Below are 21,446 nucleotides of genomic sequence, written 5' to 3'. Positions count from 1 at the left end.
TCTTAAAACTGCCAGGAATCCTCTCTGGAATACTAGTTACTCAGCATTCACAACTGTTACTGTAGATGTCAAAAATAAAATATTCATAAGTGTATTTGATATTGTATTCTGGCTTAAGGTATATATCCGTCCAACACTGCACTGTGATGTATATGTAAACTGGTCCTAGAAAAAACATTTATTCACATCCAGGTTGCTCTTGCCAGTAATGAGATTAAATCAAAACAAGTACTATTTGTTACCTAATTTGCCCATTTTCTTAACATTTGCTAAAAAGTTAAAAATAATATGTTAATATAATGGAGCAATTGTGAAAAAAGCCAGAAAAACCAGGGAAGCAGACATCTGAAGGTGGCTGTTTCCTGTACCTAAATGGCAATTAAAGTAAAATATATAATGTATAGCACTGGGTTCTATGCAGTAAGACTACTTTGTCCTGCTCTTTGAAACTGTAAACATGAACCTATGTGAAACCTCTGGAAGAAGGTGAGTGAGCATTTGGCTTGTGTCAAATGAACACAGGGGGCAGCGGAGGAAGAGAGATATATGGGAATAAATGCATGTTTCCTCTCTGCATCTACTTGACTAGCTACTGTGCTTATTTTTACCTACACTTTACATACTCTCTGGAGAGAACTCTTTTACAATTCTCATGAAAAAAAAGGAAGAAAAATTGTACACAACCTTGCTTATGCTGTATAGAGCTCAAGCAGCTAGTAAATTGATGCATGCCTAACACTTGTGTTAAAAGCTGCGTGTTCTTTATACCAGAAGCAATGTGTAAGAAGACATTAATCCTCTAAACACTAATGCTTTTCAAGATCACAGGTTACCATTGCCCTCTCTTACGTCAGAATGTGCCTTATGTTCCCTTTTCTCCTGTAGGACATCTGGTGGTTCCTTGGAAATATTTGAAGAGCCATCGTCTAGCAGTTTGAAGGGAAAGCCTTGAATAATTCACACAACAAATGATTAGGCAAGCACTTGTCTATCTAACTGAATTATTCTGCATGTTTGCTGAAGCAGTTAAGCAGCAGAACAGCATTTTCTTCTCTGGAGGCTTTACAGTGGTAGTATTGACCCACCTAGTTATTGGGTTTCAGCCTTTTGTTGACACTGTTGTAAATGAAAGCAGTCTGGACAGGCACTGAGCAGCTGGGCTGGATAATTGTGAAGGATTCATGCTTGTTGCTGTTACCCTCAGTGTTTGTAGTGGGTTGTTTGCTTTGACTTTTGTTGAACTGTTGACAAAAGCATTAGATACAAATGGGAACAAATAAAGTGGTGAGATGCCAGGAGGGCTTGGCAGAAATGGTGGTTTTCATTCCGACTTAAATGGCGAATGTCTTGTATGGATGGGTGAAGGAAGGTGTATTCAGGATTTTTGTGCCTTTCCCTCCCCTTTCCCTTTCTTTCCTTACTGCTAAATAGTTTTTGGCAATCAGGTGAATAAAAACAGAGCAGAGGCAATTTCACCATAGCCTTAACTCCTTGGCACTACGTTTTTGAAGCTCTCTCTGACTGTGGATGTCTGGCTGGGAAAATCCAGTTCCTGAAATGAAAGGATTAAGTATATAAAGGGAGGAGGAAAAAAAACCAGAGAGAAAAGGATGGGGGTGTAGAAGAGCTAGAGATGAGGAAAGAGAGGCTTAAATAGAACAGTATACACTAAGTAGTATAGCCAGCAAAATTGAAGTCATTTACTGGAACGCTTTTAATTTGGTTTAAACAAAATACTCTTTTGTATATTCAAATGGGGAGTAGCTCAGCTGTTGTGAAGCCAGAAAATTAATGGTATTTTTAGTGAAATAACAAACGCATGTCAACAACATAGCTGTGGATGATAATGTTGGCATTTTATTCATGAGGAATTATCAATGCAGGTTACTGGACAACATAGTGTGACTGGAATGATTGAGCACAGGGGGGAAGCGGCTGTCCTTCTGTGAGACGATTTCATTTTACATTTAGTCCTTCAGGAAGAGAAGAAGGAGACAGAAAGAAAGCATTTTAAAAAACATGCCTGATATACCTATCCTTGTGGTTTCTGGGTCCCAGCTACTAACCTTTTTAGCTCTGTTTGACTCATAGTTTTCTGGCTATCCTTCTTTTCAAGTCTGTCTTGAGGGATGGCAGAGAATAGATGCAGAAGAATAGCATCACATTAGGGTATCCTTGCTGAAAAGGTAGTTTTGGCCCTGGAGGAGCTGCAAAGTTTATTCTAGCCATCTCTGGCACTTGAGTTTTGCGCCTGGGTATTGTTTGCTTGGGACCCATAAGGCATCTAATGTGTTGTGAAATATGGTTATGCTGGCTGGTTGTGGAGGAAGTTAGCATATGATCTGGAAGGTCTTGCCACTTGGCAGGAGAGATGCTTTGTGTTTGTTATTTTGACTGTAGTTTTCTTGTAGTGATCAACTTCAGGGTGTTGTGCAGGTCAGCTGGAAAGTGGCAAGTCAAGTGCACAGGGGTGAGGACACCACTGCAGTGGAAGAAGAAGGCTCTGTTCAGTAGTGCTGTCTGAAGGCATACAAAGGTATTCCTTGCCTCTGCTGCAATATGTGCGCCTGCTGGTATATGAGGTAGCCACAGGGTTTTGGGGTACCAACGTTTGATATGCAGGTATTTTTTGTCTCCTGCCTTCATGGATCTTCACGTTGTCCTGAAATCAAATGCCATAGTAGCCAGGTAATCGTGGTATTTATGGACCCAATTTGAGTAATCATCTGTGAGTGTTTTCATCATTCCCCTTTGTTATGGTTGCCATATTTTTCCTGCTCTCATCATGATAAGAAAGGAAGCACAAAAAGAAATAAGGAAGAAATTGCCTTTTACTGCTGTCACTGCTAAAGTTTCTTGTAACATGCAGGATGTTTGTTGTGTGAAACCATGTTGATATCAGCAAGAAGTGTTTTGCCCAGATATTATATACTGTGAGATCAGGCCTGAATTTGTTTTTAATCCTATAAATATCAAAACAAAGAACAGAAATACCAAGCTTTTTCTAGCAAACCTACTAAGAGTGGTGTTATTGTAGATATCAGTTTGTGCATGATGAATCCCCAAATCTTTTCTCTTTGGGAAATACGCATAACAGCTCTAAAGGGAGCTAAAGGTATTATAATAGCAAATTTCAACTTTGATTGAAGGTAAAATGAGGACTTTTTGAAATGCAGGGACTTAAAGCCCAGTCAAAACAATTATATTCCATAATCATGTTTGAATAGCATTTGGGAAACAGAGTTTTGGATCACCTAAATTGTGTGAGAATTCACAAAAACTAACTTGTGAATGTTCTGTAGCATTGCCTTACTTTTTAGACAGACTTGGATAGTTCTGTGTTTTCATGTGAAATGCACTTTTCCCTGTACTTAGTTACACAGAGTTAGCTCGTTAGGGTAATCTCTTTTGCCTGCAGATCTATAAAAAGTTTTGCTTTACCTGGAGTTTCACAGAGCTTAGACCAGGAAGCAGGAAAGTGCTTCTGCAATGAATTTGGATTGAAGTAACAGAAGTTTTGAGTGAAGCAAGGAGGGAAAGAACTGGTATACTACATAGGTGGAGATTGAATTGGACTTACTCAAGTCACAAAGTGATTATGCATTGTGGGACAGTATTTTTTTGCACTGTCTGGTGTGAGATAATACACAACTGGAGTTCTAAGCTGGCCAGTTAGGAATAAGAGTGGATATGGGAAAAAACATTCAGTAATAGGAAATGCTAAAATAAGATAGAAGTAACAGTATAGCAGATAGATGAAACACTAAATCAGTGGTGCACATCCTCCAGCCACAGGTCTTTACTGGCAGCTTGCCATTAACCAGTGGGCTGCACTGTTTTGAATATAATTTATATTGGATTTTAATCAGAAAAGCACAGACAGTGTTTGTTTTTCATACTTACATAGTGCTTTAAGTGCAAACACTGCATAGCAAAAAGCCATAAAAGACACTGTATCTGGTGGGTTATAGTAAATGAAGTGATGATGGAAAGACTGGCTCTGCATTTCTGCAGAAATCAGGGAGGTTCATCTGACATCTGGCTGTCTTTGAGAAGGTCTTACGCATTCTGAAGTAGTGGCTTCTAGGTTCTCACAGTTTGGCTGATTAGTTTTACATACAATGCAGAAATGCTTCCTTTTTTACATTTCTCATGTCTGTGTCATACTGATTTATGCAAACTAAGAATTGGCTAAAAGTTTGTATGGTTTCTGGAGTTTAGTACAGGTACTCTGTTACAGCAATTGGATTGCTCCAATCTTTTAGTTGTGTTTTGATCCAAGGAATACTGATTATTCCTTCCTCATTTTTAAATTTTGGTCTAGCATATGTAAGAGATCCATTTTGGTGATACCGGAGTACCTCCAAATCTTCAATCCATGAATCCTCACAACAACCCTGTAAGGGAAAGAAGCACTCTCTAGACTTCCAATATTATCCTGCTTTTTGAGGCATGAAGAAGCTTAATTGACTTCATGTGATCAGACAAAAGAGCAGACTACTAAACCTACATTTCCAAAATACAAACAGTTTTACAACCTCCCCATTTTTAGTTTTTAGCTCAAGCACCACTGCTCTTGTGATCTAATTCTTTCTTTTGAAACCTCACAGTGGTTTTTAGTCCCATTCTTGGCAAGTACATGCATGCTTCTAGTTTGACCACTCAGTCCTTTTGAGCTACTTCCAGTTTCATTTAACTGTCTAATCTCTGCATGTTTTGGCAGAAGACAAGCTTTGGTTGAATTTTCATCCTTCCTTCAGGCTTGATTACATTGCTCGTGTGTTTCTGTGGCTCCTTTCACACCAGGTTGTTGGAGACAGGACTGAAAGGGACACTGGGCGTGTTTTCAGATGATACAAAACTGGGAGGAGCTGTTGACTCCCTCCAGGACAGGGAGAGGCCCTGCAGAGAGACCTCCACAAATCAGGGGTCTGGACAATCACCAACTACACGAAGTTCAGCAGGGGAAAGTGCTGGATTTTGCATCTGGGATGGGGCAACCCCGGATATATGGACAGACTGGGAATGAGGTGCTGTAAGCAGTGCCATGGAAAGGGACCTGGGGGTCCTGGCAAGTTGAACATGGGTCAGCAGTGCCCTGGCAGCCAGGAGGGCCAACCCTGTCCTGGGGTGCATCAGGCACAGCATCACAGCTGGGCAAGGGAGGGGATTGTCCTGCTCTGCTCTGAGCTGGGACAGCCTCACCTCCAGTGCTGGGGGCTGGTTTGGGTGTTACAATATAAGAAAGACATTAAACTGTTAGCATTTAAAGGAGGCCAGTGAGGATGGTGAAGGACCTTTAAGGGGAAGCTGTAAGAAGAGCAGCTGAGGTCACTTGGTCTGTTCAGCCTGGAGAACAGGAGACTGAGGGGAGCCCTCATCACAGTTACAACTTCCTTGTGAGAGGGAGAGGAAGAGGAAGAGCAGGCTCTGAGCTCTTTTCTGTGGTGACCAGTGACAGGACTTGAGGGAATGGCCTGAAGCTGTGTCAGGGGAGGTTTATGTTGGCTGGTTTTGAAAAAGTTCTTCTCGCAGTGGGTGGTTGGGCACTGGAACAGCTCCCCATGGAAATAGTCACAGCATCAAGCCCGACAGAGTTCAAGAAGCATTTAGACAGTGCTCTCAGGCACACAGTGTGACCCTTGGGGATGGTGCTGTGCAGGGCCAGGAGTTGGACCTGATGATCCTTGTAAATACCTTCCAACTCAGCTTATTCTGTGATTCTGTGATACATAGCCAAATCAGCAGAAGCCACAGCACTGTTGGGAGGGTCCTGGCAAGGGGAGTTTGTGTTCGGTTGTGTTGCTCACCCTGGGCTAACCAGCTGTCACACAGCATATATACACTGTGCAACAAAGCACAGTGCCAAAGTCCCGGGGTTAATGTTAGCCCTTCATAGGACCATGCCACCCACCAGCAGCAGTGACTCCAGACATCCCAGTGCTGTGCCTGAACTCTTCCTCATTGTGTTAGTTCCAGCCCAGGGCCACACAGGGGACGCTCTACCACTTTTTGTGCATGGAGCAAGATTATTCAGCTGCAGATTTTGGGCATAGTGCTTTACTGACTGTTAGCAAGGTGTCCAGCCACGGCTGCTGCACAGCTAGAAGACTCTTCCAGACTTCCTGCAAGGCTGGTGCATGGGAGCAGCCCTAGAGGTGGATGTGGGAATGTGATTTTTGTAAGGAGTGAAAGTGCCCAGTGGGGAGAGCATGCAGGAGGGGAAGAAGGATTTCCATCTGTGAACTGGAGCTTTGGATACAGTTGTGTTTGCTGTGAAAGAGTTTGTTACATTTTCTTTCTGTAAGGGCTCCATCTGGTGCTTTAGGTGTCTTTAAATGAAAATTTGCATTTACTGTCAGGACTTAAGGCTATGCACAGTGAGCATTCTGATGGTATTATCTGTCACAACAAATAATGAAAGCTTGTCTTGCACTTGAACCCTGTAATATAAAAAGGGGCAAGGAAAGGCAGTGAAATAAAGGGGGACAGACTGGACAGGTTCAGAATCTGTCCCTATGTTAGCAGGAAACAGCAGTGAAGACCTGCTTTAAAATTCAAGGTTTTCTATCTTAAAACAGGACTTAGCTCATTACTGAGAATATGCAAGGTAGCAGTGCAAGGAAACTCAAGCAGCCCAGATGCTGGTCAGTAAACAGTGGTGTGACTTCAGCTCAGCGTCTTAAGTTCTGGCTAAAGACATGCTGGCAGTGCTCTGTGTACACAACATAAAGCCCCACTCACTCTTCAAATTTGAAGATAATGTGTGCAGAGATCATCATTGTATTCAAGCCTTGCATTAGGAAACACTTTGCTAGCTATTCTGACTACTGCCTTAAAAAGGAACAATTTTGGCAAGCTGTTATGGAGAAGAAATGCACTGACAAACAGCTGTAATTTGAGATTAAATAACTTCCCAACAGAGAAGCCCATTTTATAAGTCATTCTGTGCATTCATCCCAGCTCTCTTTTAGCCTTCTCACCTGGATCAGTGTTTACAACTAAATTCATTCTTGACTGTGCGTAAGATCAGGCTGCCTATTTAGGCGTCCTTTAAAGTGTGGGTTGGTTTTTGCTGTACTCCAAAGCAAGTAAAAAAATGCTTGTCTGCACTGTTTCACCCAGTCAATGGGTGACTAGAGGAAATTATATGTGTTGAAGGAGCCTGTGAAGGCTTTCCCTTAACCCTGTAATTCCAGCTTTTATAGTGCTTCTTGGGCCTTTGATCTCCACACTCTTAATTGGCTCACAGGGAGATTATTTACAGTCAACAAGAAAAGTACCTTGAACTTGTCATTTTAATAAACTTGTTACTTGCCAGCTTCTCTAGAGGCATCCCACATGGAAATAAACATCTTTCATTTTGTTTTATAAGTAAGTTTTTAAAATGGTTTCCTGGAACCTTGATGAAATATCAGGTCTTTGCAGATCTAAATCCACACTGTAGGTATTGCTTGGAAACATGCTTGGTGTTCTTTAACATGTACTTAATGCTAGATTAGACAACATAAGACTTTTTTTTAGTCCCCTGTTTCCACCAGCTTATTTCTAAACTATTTAAAATAAAGAGCCTGAGCATGTGTGGTATTTAAAAAACCTTTCACATGAGGTTTTTAAAACAGATCAATTTCAGCATTAGAGTGTTAATAATTCAGCAAAGGAAAATTCAATTCAGGATTGTGTTGCTGTAATAATAATGTATTATATCTGTCTTGAAAATTATTATAACAGTAGAGTTGAACCTAGTGAATTACATAATTCAGGACCATTTGGCAGAATGCTGTTTTAGGGATATTACTGTAGTCTTCCCTTAAAAGCAAGTGAAAAGATGAATCGTATTATGAAATACTTAAATGAGACAAGAGTTTTCAGAAATTACCTAAAAAAACTAATTTGAATAGAATAGAAGGTCATGTGCGTGCATGCCAAGTTAATCATATTTAACTACTTGGCAGAGTGAAGGGGGAGTACAAGAGGGAGATTTTTGCTTTTCTTTTTCTCTAACCTAAATTAAAAATGTATTGGCTACTCATTGCTAACATCAAAACATTTCCAGCTAGCCTGAAGTCAGTATTTGATTGTGCTTTTAACATTTAAAACATTAACAGTGTGACCTATCTAATATAAATAATGGAAGGCCCAGAGAAGTAAAAGCTACTGCTGCTTCTCTTGGCAAAGCTCTACGATGTTCAGGAGTTGTAGTGCATCTAAAAATCTGGCAGAAAGGACCATGTGTTTTATTTTTTCAGTTCTTCAAAAGTAGGTGTTTTACTTATGATGTGCTATTATATACTGATGTAACTGCTTTAAGGCTGACTGCAGAATCTGTGTTCCCACCACTCCTCCATCCATTCCATTTAGCAGAGTCCTGATTTGAAGAATTAAACTTGGGACTATTATTTTTACAGCAGGCTGAGGTCCATATTCAGAGTAGTGCACAGTAAGCATCTAAAGTTCAGCACATATGTACATTCCACTGGTTTCTTTTTCTGCTTTGTGACTTCCCTAAGATCAAAGTGTGTGTCTCAAACCTGGCATCTGCTCAAGTGCTTTCCTGAACAGGAAATGGGATAATTTCCCGAACAAGGGTTTTAGGAACACAAGTAAGTGAGGGTAGATGAAGTGAGGCAGATATAATGGGCTAGGATATTATTTGGGCAGAGAGGAGAATAGTAGTGCTCAAAGATTTTTTTATGGAAGATATTTTTAAGAGATGGTTAAGAAAATGTTTTGTTTCAGAATCAGCATGACCTGGAATCTGCAAGCATTTAATAGCACCCAGTTATGTTTTATTCACCCACCCAGTTAATAGTTTGGTTGGGTAATGAAATTCTGTTTTCAGTGGACACTTACCAGTGTCTGTGGCTTCCTAAACCATGTAAAAACAGGTAAAAAACAGAAAATAAATCAAGTTATATAAATAAATTTTTAGGTAAAAAAACAGAAAATAAATCAAGTCTTCAGAAGCCACACAAAATCTAATGGAGAAGAGAGAAAACCAAATTGCTAGTCTCTTGCTTAATATTGGAGAAAAACATTTGAATATGTTTCTGCTAACAGAAGCAGTCAAGATGTAGAGTGAGTGTTTCTATTGAATTTTAGGGGGCTTTTTGTAATCATGTTTGCATTTTGAAGTCTACTTCTTTTACCATCACTTTTCTACTGATCAAGTCAAGAACAAATAGGATTAAGAATAGGGATAAGGGAGATAACTAGTCAGAACATGTAGAAAGAGATGATCAGTTCTATTTGTGAATTATTCAGTTAAAACAATAATTTGCTTTGTCTTCTTATCATCTCCTAGGTCATCTCTGCAGCAGAACAACTATAAAATCCTTTAGAGACAAACAAGCAGAAGGGAAGAAAATGAAAGTGTTTTTCCCTGGAGCATTGGTAGATATGGATAGATTGGAAGGGAGCAAAAATGTGAAAACTCAAAACTGATGCCTTTGTCATGAATATAGCCTTTATTAGATATAATCAAAACTGAAAATATAGGATACTGGGGCACAGTACCTGATGGAGGGAAGCTAAATTGAGTGTCTTGTGGGACTGTCTTCAGATGTGATCTCTGTGGTTTTAAAGCAACCAAAAAAAAAAAAAAAAAGGCTCATTAGTAGTAGGTTAGATCCTTCTGGTCCAAATGGAGAACAGATAGGGAGTGTAAGTCCCAGGAGAAAGTTAGGACCTGTCACATGAAAACTGAATCCACTAAAATATCCCTGGAGAAGGCAACACTTAAAGCCTGATCATTTTGCTGCTTGAACATGGAAAATCTAGGGGGTGTAGATGTGTGTATTTTTTACCTCCTAACTTTGGTTCCCAGTACTGAAGGGATTTTTATAACCCTTGTGCCTTGAGACGCTGCAGGAAAGTGTTTGTGTTCAGCTTGGCTCTGTGCCTTACAGTCCATTTTAATCACTTTGCAAAGTGGAAGGATAACAGTTCTACCATGGTGCTTGGTCTGAAAAGAGGACTTTGAGTGAAATCCAGTTATTCTTCAGAGGGATTTCCTGGTTCTTGCAGGAACAGACTGTAAAGCATACTGACACAAGCCTTTAATGGTTATCATAAAACATTCCCTCTGTAGTGTTTTTTAGAATTCTGACAACTAACCAGGTATCCTTGTGTATTCTGTTTGAATGCAGTTGCTGTGAAAACATAATTAGTGTGGATATTCTGGACATATATTGGATATTGGGAATTTTTATGCATGTCCGTCATTGGCTTTTGAAAACAGTAATGGAGTGTTGCTGTTTTTCCTTGCCTCATGGCATGTCAGTGACTCAAAGCCTGTAATACAGGCTGGTAGCTATTCTTATCTCTCTCTTTCATGATGTTGAGCCCACAATTAAATGGCTGTATTGAATGCTTCAGCCAGTTGAGCTTTTTCTCGCAGTCTGTGATCGCATGCTTTCCCTTGCTTTTTCTCCCTAGTTAACTGCCCATAGTCTCTATTCTTTGTGTTTCTGTTTTGTTAGAACTGTTCAAATTGTTTCAGGTCTCTGATAAAGGAAATAGCATAAAAGTTCAGTAACTAGAACCCCAAATAAATATTTGAGGGGAGGAGGACTATTGTTTCACATTTCCTTGGCACTGCTCAGTTTCTCAGGTTTTCAAAGATATTTACCCTGAATTTCTGTAACTTGATGGCCTTTGACCCTTCCCTTTAAGTAACTCTGATTTTGGCTAAAGTAACATTTAGAGGCTTGACCAATATGCAGGTGTGTCCTGGATTTTCACATTTTCTTGAATGCCAGCAGGACATTTTTCTCTGGTAGCATCCTCGGGCTTGTGATGGTGGAACACTTCTTTCTGGAATTATTAGGGTTGATATTCCTTTGCAGCCTGCATATGTCCTGGGGCTCACCTACTCTATTGTCTGTAGCAGTTGCAATTTGTGTCTTAACACCTTCTTACAAATCTTTTCACTCTATCCAAATTACCTACTCTGCTATGTTCTGAAGCATGTATTCTTATTTTAGGGTTTGGTCAAGGGATGAGATAGAAACACAGAGTAGTGAATGCAGAGAATGGATCCAGTGAATTCCTCTATAGATTGGGTGGGGGAGGATGTTTGACAGTGCCCAGGTTGTCTTACTGTCAATTAAATTCAATGTTAACGAGTAGCAAAATGTGGGTGAGAACAGACTTCCTAGTAAATGTAATATTGTGAACTTTGAGGCTTCTGTAAACCTAGCAGAAATGTTTAACTCTTTTTCCTGCCATCTGTTTCTTTCTCTTTTGTTCCCTGTTGAAGCCAGGTCCTGTGTTCAAACTGTTCTTCCTTACCAAAGGGTGCTTGCTACTCTCGGCGCATTTGATTTCACTATCTTCATATGCCTGTGCTAGGATGTACTTTAACCTGAACCTAGCCCTCCTTTTTTCACTTTCATCTGTGTTCTTCTGCTGCTCCACTGCTTGTCCTAAAGCTACAGTAGTTCTCCCCATCCTCTGACCCTCGCAGTGTCAAGTAGTGCTCAGGCCTTATGTGTGTTATGTCCTTCAGCCAGTGATTAGTGGAGAAGCTGTATTTTAAAGGATTTATTGCAAAAATCCATCTGCAAAAGACTAGCCAGCAGACCTGGCCATTGCTTTAAACATCTACTTTTCATGTCACCAATATGAACCTGTACACCAGGAGGGGCCAGAGAATCATCATCCCATGCTGATAGGATTATACATCAAAATTGCTAGGTACCTTCAGCTGTTGTTGTGTGTCCCTCTCAGCTTTTCCAGCAAATTGATAAGTATATATTGAAATACAACTGGAATTTATGTGTGCAACTGCAGTAGTTTATTGCTTCGTTTTATTACCCATTTCATAGCATCTAGACTTTGATTCTTTTAATTAGCACAGATTAAATACTTCAGTGGTACCACCAATGGCAAGCAGATCACGAGTGTCAACAGTTATGTGGGTGTTTTTTATGAAGTTATACACACATATACATAATAAACACGCATATCTGTACTTCTCTTGACGTAACACTTATGAGAACACTTAGATTTTGAAGACTGCTGACCCTACATATTCTCTTTATTCTGGACTTTTTTATGGTCTTCCCATCGCTCTTGCAGGCAGCACTGCACATCTAGACTTTGATGTTTTTTTTATGGCACTCTTATCCTCTAATTAACTTCATTAATTTTGCAATTAGTGAAGTTAATTAGTGGTTAAAAATGCTATATAAAACTTCAAAGTTTGCATTTTAATCATAGTTTGTATTAAAAATAATTATCACACGCTTGATTACACAACTTGATGCAGTTAGCTCAGACCAGGTCATGTGATATTAAAACCAGCTTTGTTCTATATCTTTCCTAGCCAGTTAGTTGCATTTTTCCCTGACAGTTTCTGAGGCTTTTTCTGGTATCTGAAAATGCAGCCATAGGGAAAAGGCAGTGACTACGACCAAAAAAAAAATTGCTCATGGTATGGCTTAGTGGAAGTTAGGTTTTAGTTTGGGCAAGCAGAGAAACAAGCTGGAAAAGGGGGACATGAAAATATTAAAGAAGTCCACCATGACCAGTGAGTATACATGTGGGACCAACACTTGCCTACCAGCCTCCTCTGATGAACCGTTTTGGTAGTGCTGTGGTCCAGGCTGTACTGCCTGACTGTGTCAGCCTGATCATAGCCCGCTACGGAAACCTTAAGGTAAGGGCATGATAAAGAAAATCTGCTTGCCCAAGGGCTGCAAACAGTGTGTGTTGAAAAATTAAAGCAGAGAGGACAAAATCCATGTCCATACATGCAGATAGTGGGATGTAGTAATAATAATAGTAACAATAGTAATAATAATGATAACAATGCCAGCAACAAACAGGCTTTGTAAGTGTGGGTGACTTCAGAAGGCAGAGTTGCTATGCAAATGCTCCATTATGGTATCTGTAGATCAACCACAGCATTTCATGCCATCTTCCTGAGTTTAATCAAAGTAATGCTGTGCATATAGATGTCTGTAAATGAAATAGTTTTTTCAACAGTTATGTGGGTGTTACCTTAGAGCCCTTAGGCTTGCTTTGTGGGAGCCCTTGGCTGCAGTTTCCTCCCTGAGCACGTGGTCTCTGGGCTGTATTTGCACTGCCTCTTTTTCTTGTGCCCTGACATCTCACCTATCTGGTGGGATCTCTCCCTTAGCGTGTCAGAAGTCTTAACCCTAATTTCTTACTTTCTTTTTCCTTTCTTTTTTTTTTTTTTTCACCTCTGATATAAGCTTACAGTATTAGGCAGCTTAGCACTCCAAGCCCAAACCTAGGACAGTGCCTGAATCCAAGTTTCAGTGCTCATGCTTCCATCTATAACAAATTGGCATCAGCCAACACAAAGCAGCATTACTGCCTGGTCATTCCACTGTGATGCATATTGTATCCATTTACAGTTTCTTTTATACTTTCAACAGTCTTTATAACAGCAATAATGTCATTCAGATAATTATACTGTAATTGACCTTAGCGTTGAGCATCCTTGGCTTTTACTGCAGTTTGCTTAATACTTCAGTATGGTCAATTATCTTGTAATTCCCACTTTGTTGAGAATTATTGTTTTAATTAATCCACTCCAAATACATCATTTTGGCATAGTAGTAAGGGTGCACTGGGGAATGGTCATACTCGTGAATGCTTTAAAGAGTCACCAGCTTTAACATGTAGGAAGGCTTTTCATCTTGTCATCTCTAGTCATTACTTTTAAGACTGATTTCATTTAATTATCACTTAGTGTGCTCAGGCCAGGTCTTATCTGGAGAAGTCAGCATATGGGGAGTTGGGGCTTGCAGCTGGATGGCTGTACAGTTTGATTTATGATTTCCACACTGATTTCTGCCACATTACAGTGTGAGCTGCATATGTTGATAAATTCCACTAAAAGATGGCAGAAAAACAGTGATTTTTTTTTCCCACCCCTAGCAATTTGAATTATTAATTATCCCAAACAGACATTGAGTATGCTGGTAAGAATTTTATGGCTGCATAGGAAGCTTGCATGGCTCTCTGGATACTGGTTTAATTTGCACCTGTATGGCACTGATACTCCAGCAGCAGCGTCCTGATGGTGTTGGAGAGAAAACAGTGTGATCCTTCTAGTGGGAGACCATTTCAGTTAGCACTGTGCTTAGCACTGCCCAAAACAGAGACTGAATCATAGCATGCTATGCTCCATAGCCTAGTGCAAAAAATACTGTGGGTCCAGTACTAGAAAGACACTGTTCCGCTTCTTAAGTAAATTATGTGAACATGGCAATGTGCTCAGCCTATCTATAAATGTGTATGTTCATTGGTTTTTTGTCAGCATTTTGTGATGTATTTACCATGAATAAAAATGTTCTACCGAAGCAGAAAGTGAAAAACTGGTATGTTTTGCTCAAACACAAACTAAGTGTAACCTACTTTCACCAAAGAGTATTTTTTCCTATGTCTGATATAATTATTGCATGTGAGCAAACTCAGCATTGTTTAATAGGAAAATGCTACTCTTCTAGTAGATTAATGCATTTTATTGAAGAAAACAGCACTGTAAAAAGACTTCATTTCTCTATAAATTTTAATAGTTACTAAAACAAGGCCTCTGGCCCATTAAGTTACAGCCTGCCAAGTCATAGTGCTGAATCACTTAATTTCTGTAAGTAACTATCTGTTCCACCTTCTTAAAGGCAGCTGTTAGGAGAGCACTGATGTTTTAATCATGGAACAGGGGAGGGTCTATCAGCTGAACAGTATGTTTGATGGGGTTTTCTTTTACCATCTGCAAATATAAGGACCTCTCTTGGAGTTTGTGGGCTGGCACACTCAGGAACCAAGGTGTGGGTGTGTACAGGATTATTTGCAGGAATCTAATGTCAGTGGAAACCCTGAGGACATTGTTACGTCCCAGTATTTCTCAAGGAAGGTTGGTCCTTATCAGTGCTTATAGACTGAAAAGCTGTTACAAACAATAGAGGGAACTCAGTATGATTAATACTGTTGTCTCTCTCACAGTGAACATAGTAGGCATTAGGTCCATAGGAAGATCTAGACCATAGCTCTTTTGTCTATGTATGTGACATATCTTTATTACTTAACATAAGACATAAACTTAGATCCGTCAGCAAAAGTAGATCCCATGAAGATGCTGATCTTAATGTGGCAGGTGCATTTCATGTTGAAGGGAAAAGAAGGCAGTACTGCAGGGGTATTGGTGCAAGGTGAGGGGTGGGACAGTTAAAAGTGGGGGTGGTTAGATTTGGTCTGTAGTAATTGACTCATGAGGCAAAATAATTTCACTCCTAGTACACTTGCCTAATTTCAGATTGGTAAAGGAGGTCAGTAGGTGAGTTATCTCTGTTTTTTCTGCTAATGTCAGGTAAGAATACTGCAGGAGGATCCTTTCATATTGGTATAAGGTCAGATCCATCAAGCAATAAAACCATTAAGCAGTGTGCATTGCCGCAATGCCCAATGTGGTGCTCATCCTTTAATGTGCTAGTGATAATTAGCTACTTTATCTTTCTAGTAGGGACCTTCAATTTATTACTTTATTAAGTAGTGAAATCAAAGATTAAAATGGTATCTATAGCACATAGCTAACCAGATTGTGAAAAATGGAACTGTATGGTTTCAGATTTATGAAAATAAATATTTCTATTTAAATAAGTGCAGTAGTTTAATTCTTTAGACACCACTTTAATTTGTGGTTTATTGGTGATTATTTTTCTTCGTTTTAAAGCAAATTGCTTTCTGTAGGGTGAAGTTGAGAAATAATGAATTGAATTCACATTACAAGCTACTGCCTTCCAAATTCTAAATGAATATAAATGTAATAGGATCTTAGTATAAAAATCTTTTGCAAAAGGTTATGCTATATCATTGCAGGCACAAATACATTTTTCAAGTCATCAGTTCATTTAATGTTGTGTTTCTACTTGGCCTTTATTTTAAGGGCTTCTGTACCCTGGCAGTGCTGTCTCCAAATGTCTTAACATGTGTTGTCACTTCAGAGCAAAAAATAACTTTGTTAGTTTGCATTATTTGCTATAATTGTTGATTAATGATCTGCTTTAAAACTAAATTAGTATTTTAAGATGTATTTGCACAGTATGTGAAAGGCACAGGCTGTGCCTTCGACACTACCTTTGTTCTAAAATTTTTCTTTCCACTCACTGTTCTTAGAGGGTAATTAACAATTACCAGTCCAAAATATGGAAAATTTTTGCAAATTCTACCACTCATTAATCTGAGCTGCTGTTCTTAAGAACTGTAAATTTCAGCAAAATAGAGAGGAGGACCTGTAACATTCTCTTATGTGACTTGGACAATAACTACAGTTTAATTTCTGTGTTTAAGTTTTCCTAGTCCTTACCAGAAGCTTGTGATATAATAAGGAAAAGAAGAAACTCTATAATAGTGATGGAACAGAAGTTACTCAGTGTAAATGCTAATTTCTTGGTTTGTATTTGTGTTAAATAGCTGCACTGAAAACCCCAAAACCAAATTGCTATGTAGTACAGTTTTATGTGGAAAAACAGCTGTCTGTCATGCATGGAGGAAAAAACCCCAAACAAGTGTTTCTGGATGAATGGGAGGATCTAAAATCCATCAGTCAGGACTTCTTTGGTTCTTCCTTCCCACCCCAGTAAAAAGGAGGACAGAGATGGAAACAGTCAGCAGGATTTCAACTGACAATTATTTTCATCTCCATTGCTGTCATTCCCAATTCTGCAAAAAGCCTGAACACATCCTTACTTATGTACGTTCAACCACTGACTTCAGAGTGAGATAAAGTTTAGTGCATGCTTAAATGCTTTCTTGAACTAGGGCCAAAACTGCTGCTGCTACTAAAATCAGTCCCAGTGGGAACATTGCATCTTTCATTGCTGCTTTTTTTGTATACGAAGATACAGACTCCACAAAGCCTTGGAAATATGGTAGAATTTGATAAATGTCGCCTGCCTTGTTTAACAGAGTAGAGTGGAGTTGTTGGATGATAGTGCATAAAGTACACATTATCTTCCTTTCCCTCCTGTCCATATGTGTGCTCTTTAGCAATCATTACTAGGTGAGCACTGTCAAATAGCAAGAGAATCACTGAGCCAGTCTGTGTTTTGTTTCTGTCTGCTGCAGGCATAGCCTGTAGTTGTAAAAGGCAGCAAAATAAAATGAGTTAAGGGGTTTCCTCCTGTTCTTGCCCTCTCCAAAACTGCTCAGAAGCTTGTGTCTTTCTTTGGTAGAAATCTTCATTCAAATGTTTGCTGAAGTGTGACTTGCCTTGAGCCTCTTTGTTATTTTTGATTTACACAGGCAAACACACACACATGTGCAAACACACACCCCTCTTCTGAGACTATTGACTTAACCCTGTGTATTTGTAGAGGAAACAAACCAAAAACAAGACCAGTGCACAGTATTCATAAAATTCATCCCATTGGCAGTGCAGATAGCCACTGTGATCTGTCAGTTGATCACCTGTTTCTGTCTCCTGCAATACATAGTGCAGTTTTTGATACGAGACACTCGCTGGGTAGCTGTCACTGGTTCAAACCCAACATGCTGTCTGTGAGAACAGCTCCAGATCATACTATCAGCATAAGATGTATTGAGGGGTGGTGACAAATGAACCACTGTTGTGAATGAGGGCCTGATGATCCTTTCTTCTCTTTTTGGACTACAGAGCTCTTCTGTATCTCCCTCAGCCAGTTTCAGAACAGCAGAAAAGCACAGAAATTCAACAGATTATTCTTCAGATAGTAAAAAACAGAAAACAGAAGAGAAGGAAATAGCAGCTCGTTATGTGAGTAGATTGTCTACATTGTGCATTGTTGAACTTCGGTGTTCCTCTGTAGTTTCACCTGGTTTCTGCTGCATAACTAATTTTAAAAAGAGGGTCAAATTTTAACTGGTTTTTGCTGCCTACCTCTAGTGTCTCTGCTGGATTAAACATTTTGGCGCATATGATTGATACTGTTTTTAACCATATAAATACAAAGCACCTGGAAGTTGCGTGACAATAGTGCTGAGCTTTTGTTAGGCTGGGACTTGTTAATGAAGTCTATCTTGACTCCATTTTATAGTGCAGTGCCACTTTGGATGAAGATTTTCATCCCATGTCCTTCTCCACCAATTTGAAAACTGGCATGATTGCTGTAGTTGTGGCAGCCTGCTAAGCAGAAGCCCTGCAGATGACTTAAAGATGTTAATTGTATTACCACATAAAGTGAATGGTACACTGCAGATTTGTGAGCAGATTTCCTTTGTTTTTATAGTTATTAAGAGACACTGGGATATGAAATAAATTTTTTTAACACGTTGTGATTTGTCATTGCAGGACAGCGATGGTGAAAAGAGCGATGACAACTTAGTAGTTGACGTTTCCAATGAGGTATACACAATGGTGTTTTTTCAGCCTTAGAGAAATGGTGGTGGGGGTATCTTCAGTGGTTTCTGTGCATATTGGTTTTATGAATAGGATTATGGCATTTGAACTTGAAATGCCTGACAGCATCCAGTTGTATCTGCTTTCTTTAGAATACAAATCAGATCTGAAGCATTTACTTCTACAGAGTTTTAAGTACTTCTACAAAGCTTGTAAGAGTGTCTGTCTTTTTTTTCACTTTGGCCATGACTTCACATGTAAACCTTATCAGGTCTGCCAAATGCATCAAATCTTTTTAATCTGTCACTTGAAGAAAGAGATTTACTTGCCTATTTCAATATCCATAGATTTTTGGCAGTATTTTTCATGGTTTAGTGGCATCAAATTTTAAGAGTTTTTTTAAAAAAACCAAACTGTCCTTCATTATCCCTCTCAATTTTACAATTGGGTCAGCTAAATCAATTATGAATGGAAGGAATGTGTCACTTCCTATGACAGATCTTCATTCCAAATTGAGATGATGCCTTGAGAGGCTGCCTAGAACAGAAGTTAGACAGACTTAAAGGAATAAAGTAGGTATTTATTAAAAGACCTTCAAAGGATACATCTTAGGCAGTACAAGAGCCTGGCCAGGGTTACACCCAAGATGGACCCAAGATGGACAACTGGTCACGAGTTTTGACACTTTTTATAAGTTTTGGTCCATTTACATATTGGGGTTAATTGTGCAATTACAGCTTCAGGTTATGAAGTCCCATCTTCCCAGACCACTCTCCTCAATTCGCTGTTGTTGACACTTTTTGGGCCTGAGGCTGTAATGGTGTCCTTGGTTCTCAGGCTGGGAAAGAATTGTTTTGTCTGACTAAACTGCGAGGAGAACTTGCTAACACTTTATATGGAGTTCATAGTTGTATACTAATGCACTATAGAATCTGGAAAATATGAAAGCTAAACTTAAGGCATCAGAGGACTGCTCAAGGCAAGAACTAGTGGCTATGAAGTTTTTATGCTAACCCATATTCCTGATATTTAGGATCCTTCTTCTCCCCGTGGGAGCCCAGCACACTCTCCACGGGAAAATGGCTTGGACAAGACTCGACTGCTGAAAAAAGATGCACCAATTAGTCCGGCATCTATTGCATCTTCTAGCAGTACTCCTTCCTCCAAATCCAAAGAACTTAGCCTTGTAAGTGCTACAAAATGCTTCTGACCCTAATCATAGGCTGAAATACATGCTTACCGGACTTCTGTCTGGACACAATTTGTATTTCCACAGCTGTCAATAAAGCACTGTGAAGCATGAATTTAGTATTAGTTTAATTTATCTTTTCAAGGGAATCTAATAGAAAGTCTACAGTCTTGTTTTGGGATAGGAAGAGGTTATTTTCACTGGTGGTGTGAGTAGGTGATAGATGTGGTGTTCTGAGAGATATTTTTCTCTGCCCCCATATGAAGAACTGTTATTCTGAGAATAAATAAAAGTACATAGAGGTTTCTTGAGCTGTTTGCCTGTGCTGTGCTTTATAGCAAATTCAGTTCCCTGCTTGGATGTGATTTGGTTGTTAGCTTTGTTTGAATTACCAGGCTATATACAACAACAATAATTTTTATTTTCTATCTAAAAAGTAATCTGTCATTTACAAGAGCCTTCCTTGACTTGCATCACAAATCAAAATGCAAAAGAAAAGAACTGCCTGCAAGGGGTGTTCTTTCCTTTCCTGTTTGTGGCCACAGTTAATCATTACCTGAGCTGCACAGTAATTCCCCTCCCAGTTCTTCACAGGGCAGGGTATGCAATTATTTAAAGAAATAAAATAAATAAAAAGAAACTTAAAGTGAATATAGTGCTCAGAAATAGTGATGGAACGACAGGTTCAGGCCTGGGAATCAGTGGTGTGTCTGATGAACGACCCTGTCACAAGAGCAGCACTGCACAGTTCCTGACTTTATACCCATCACTATCTTCATCCTGTGTTTCTAGCACCACACTTGGATATGAGTAGTCAGTCAGTTTGGGGATTTTTTTCCTACTCTTCTTGTCCATCCCTCATGGAAAATTATAATGGGAGCAGGTCCATGAGCATAGTGATACTACTGACTGATTTCACATATGCTGCCAATTGTCAGAGAGAAATGATTTTCAGTCATTTACCTCATTCTGAATCATACAGATTCTCCTGATGAGAAAAGCAGTGAAGGCTGTAGTTAATGTTCAAAGCCATTCTGTCATTTTCAGTGTCTTTGCATCTTCTCTTCTCTTCATTGCTAGGGACTGTTGAAATCCAAACCCAGAAGCTAAATATCACTAATATCACTAATCACTAGCTATAAAGACAAAATTGTTTACAAACTGCCTTCCTTTTTCCTTTTTGGTGATTAGAATGAGAAATCTACCACTCCTGTGTCTAAATCAAATACCCCAACTCCACGGACTGATGCTCCAACTCCAGGCAGCAACTCCACTCCTGGACTGAGGCCAGTGCCCGGCAAACCCCCAGGTGTGGACCCGATAGGTTAGTGTCCATGTCTTTCGGTGGCGTGAACCAGTCTGACCTTGTCACATTCCCTTTAAATCTGTAATGACAAGTCTGTGCAGTACAGACGCTTAAACTGGGTGCTGAGCTGGTTCTTCAGCAATATAAAACAGTGTTAAGTGGCTTTCCTTGGCTGACTGGCTGGTTGGTTTGGGTTATTTGTGAGGTTTTTTGCAGTTTTCCAAACACATGTTTTCATGTGATGACTCTAGAATGCCTCTGTGACTTCTCACTTTCCGCCCTCTTCTTTTAGCTTCAGGTTTAAGGACACCTATGGCAGTACCGTGTCCTTACCCTACTCCATTTGGTATCGTGCCACATGCTGGTATGAATGGGGAGCTGACCAGCCCTGGAGCTGCCTATGCTGGCCTACACAATATTTCCCCTCAAATGAGTGCAGCAGCTGCCGCCGCAGCAGCAGCAGCAGCTTACGGGCGATCTCCAGTGGTAAGTGTTTGCCGTTAGTGCATTTAGTGTTGAGAGCTGTTCATATTAAATACAAGGCCTGTGGGGTTAACTCTAGTTCACTCATTTTGTGGTTTGGGGAGTATGCTATGGAGAAC

The 21,446-nt window shown here is 39.7% G+C and overlaps 1 protein-coding gene across 3 annotated transcripts in view; it reads left to right on the top strand.

The window, feature by feature from the left end:
* Positions 1 to 21,446, top strand: part of LOC139588980 (transducin-like enhancer protein 4) — a 98,972-nt gene that overhangs the window by 67,156 nt on the left and 10,370 nt on the right. For 2 of the 3 annotated variants that reach the window (XM_071424871.1, XM_071424870.1), the window contains exons 9-13: positions 17,648 to 17,767; positions 18,302 to 18,355; positions 19,383 to 19,535; positions 20,730 to 20,862; positions 21,137 to 21,330. In XM_071424871.1, coding sequence (XP_071280972.1) covers positions 17,648 to 17,767; positions 18,302 to 18,355; positions 19,383 to 19,535; positions 20,730 to 20,862; positions 21,137 to 21,330 — 654 coding nt within the window. The remainder of the gene's footprint in view (positions 1 to 17,647; positions 17,768 to 18,301; positions 18,356 to 19,382; positions 19,536 to 20,729; positions 20,863 to 21,136; positions 21,331 to 21,446) is intronic. The other variant, XM_071424872.1, reaches the window with a different exon arrangement.

This window comes from Agelaius tricolor, unplaced genomic scaffold (assembly GCF_023055355.1).
Source record: "Agelaius tricolor isolate 1412-34295 unplaced genomic scaffold, bAgeTri1.0.p SCAF_4, whole genome shotgun sequence".
NCBI classification, from domain to species: Eukaryota; Metazoa; Chordata; class Aves; order Passeriformes; family Icteridae; genus Agelaius; species Agelaius tricolor.
Note: the sequence above shows the minus strand (reverse complement) of the source record. Positions and strands in the feature narration are given on the sequence as shown.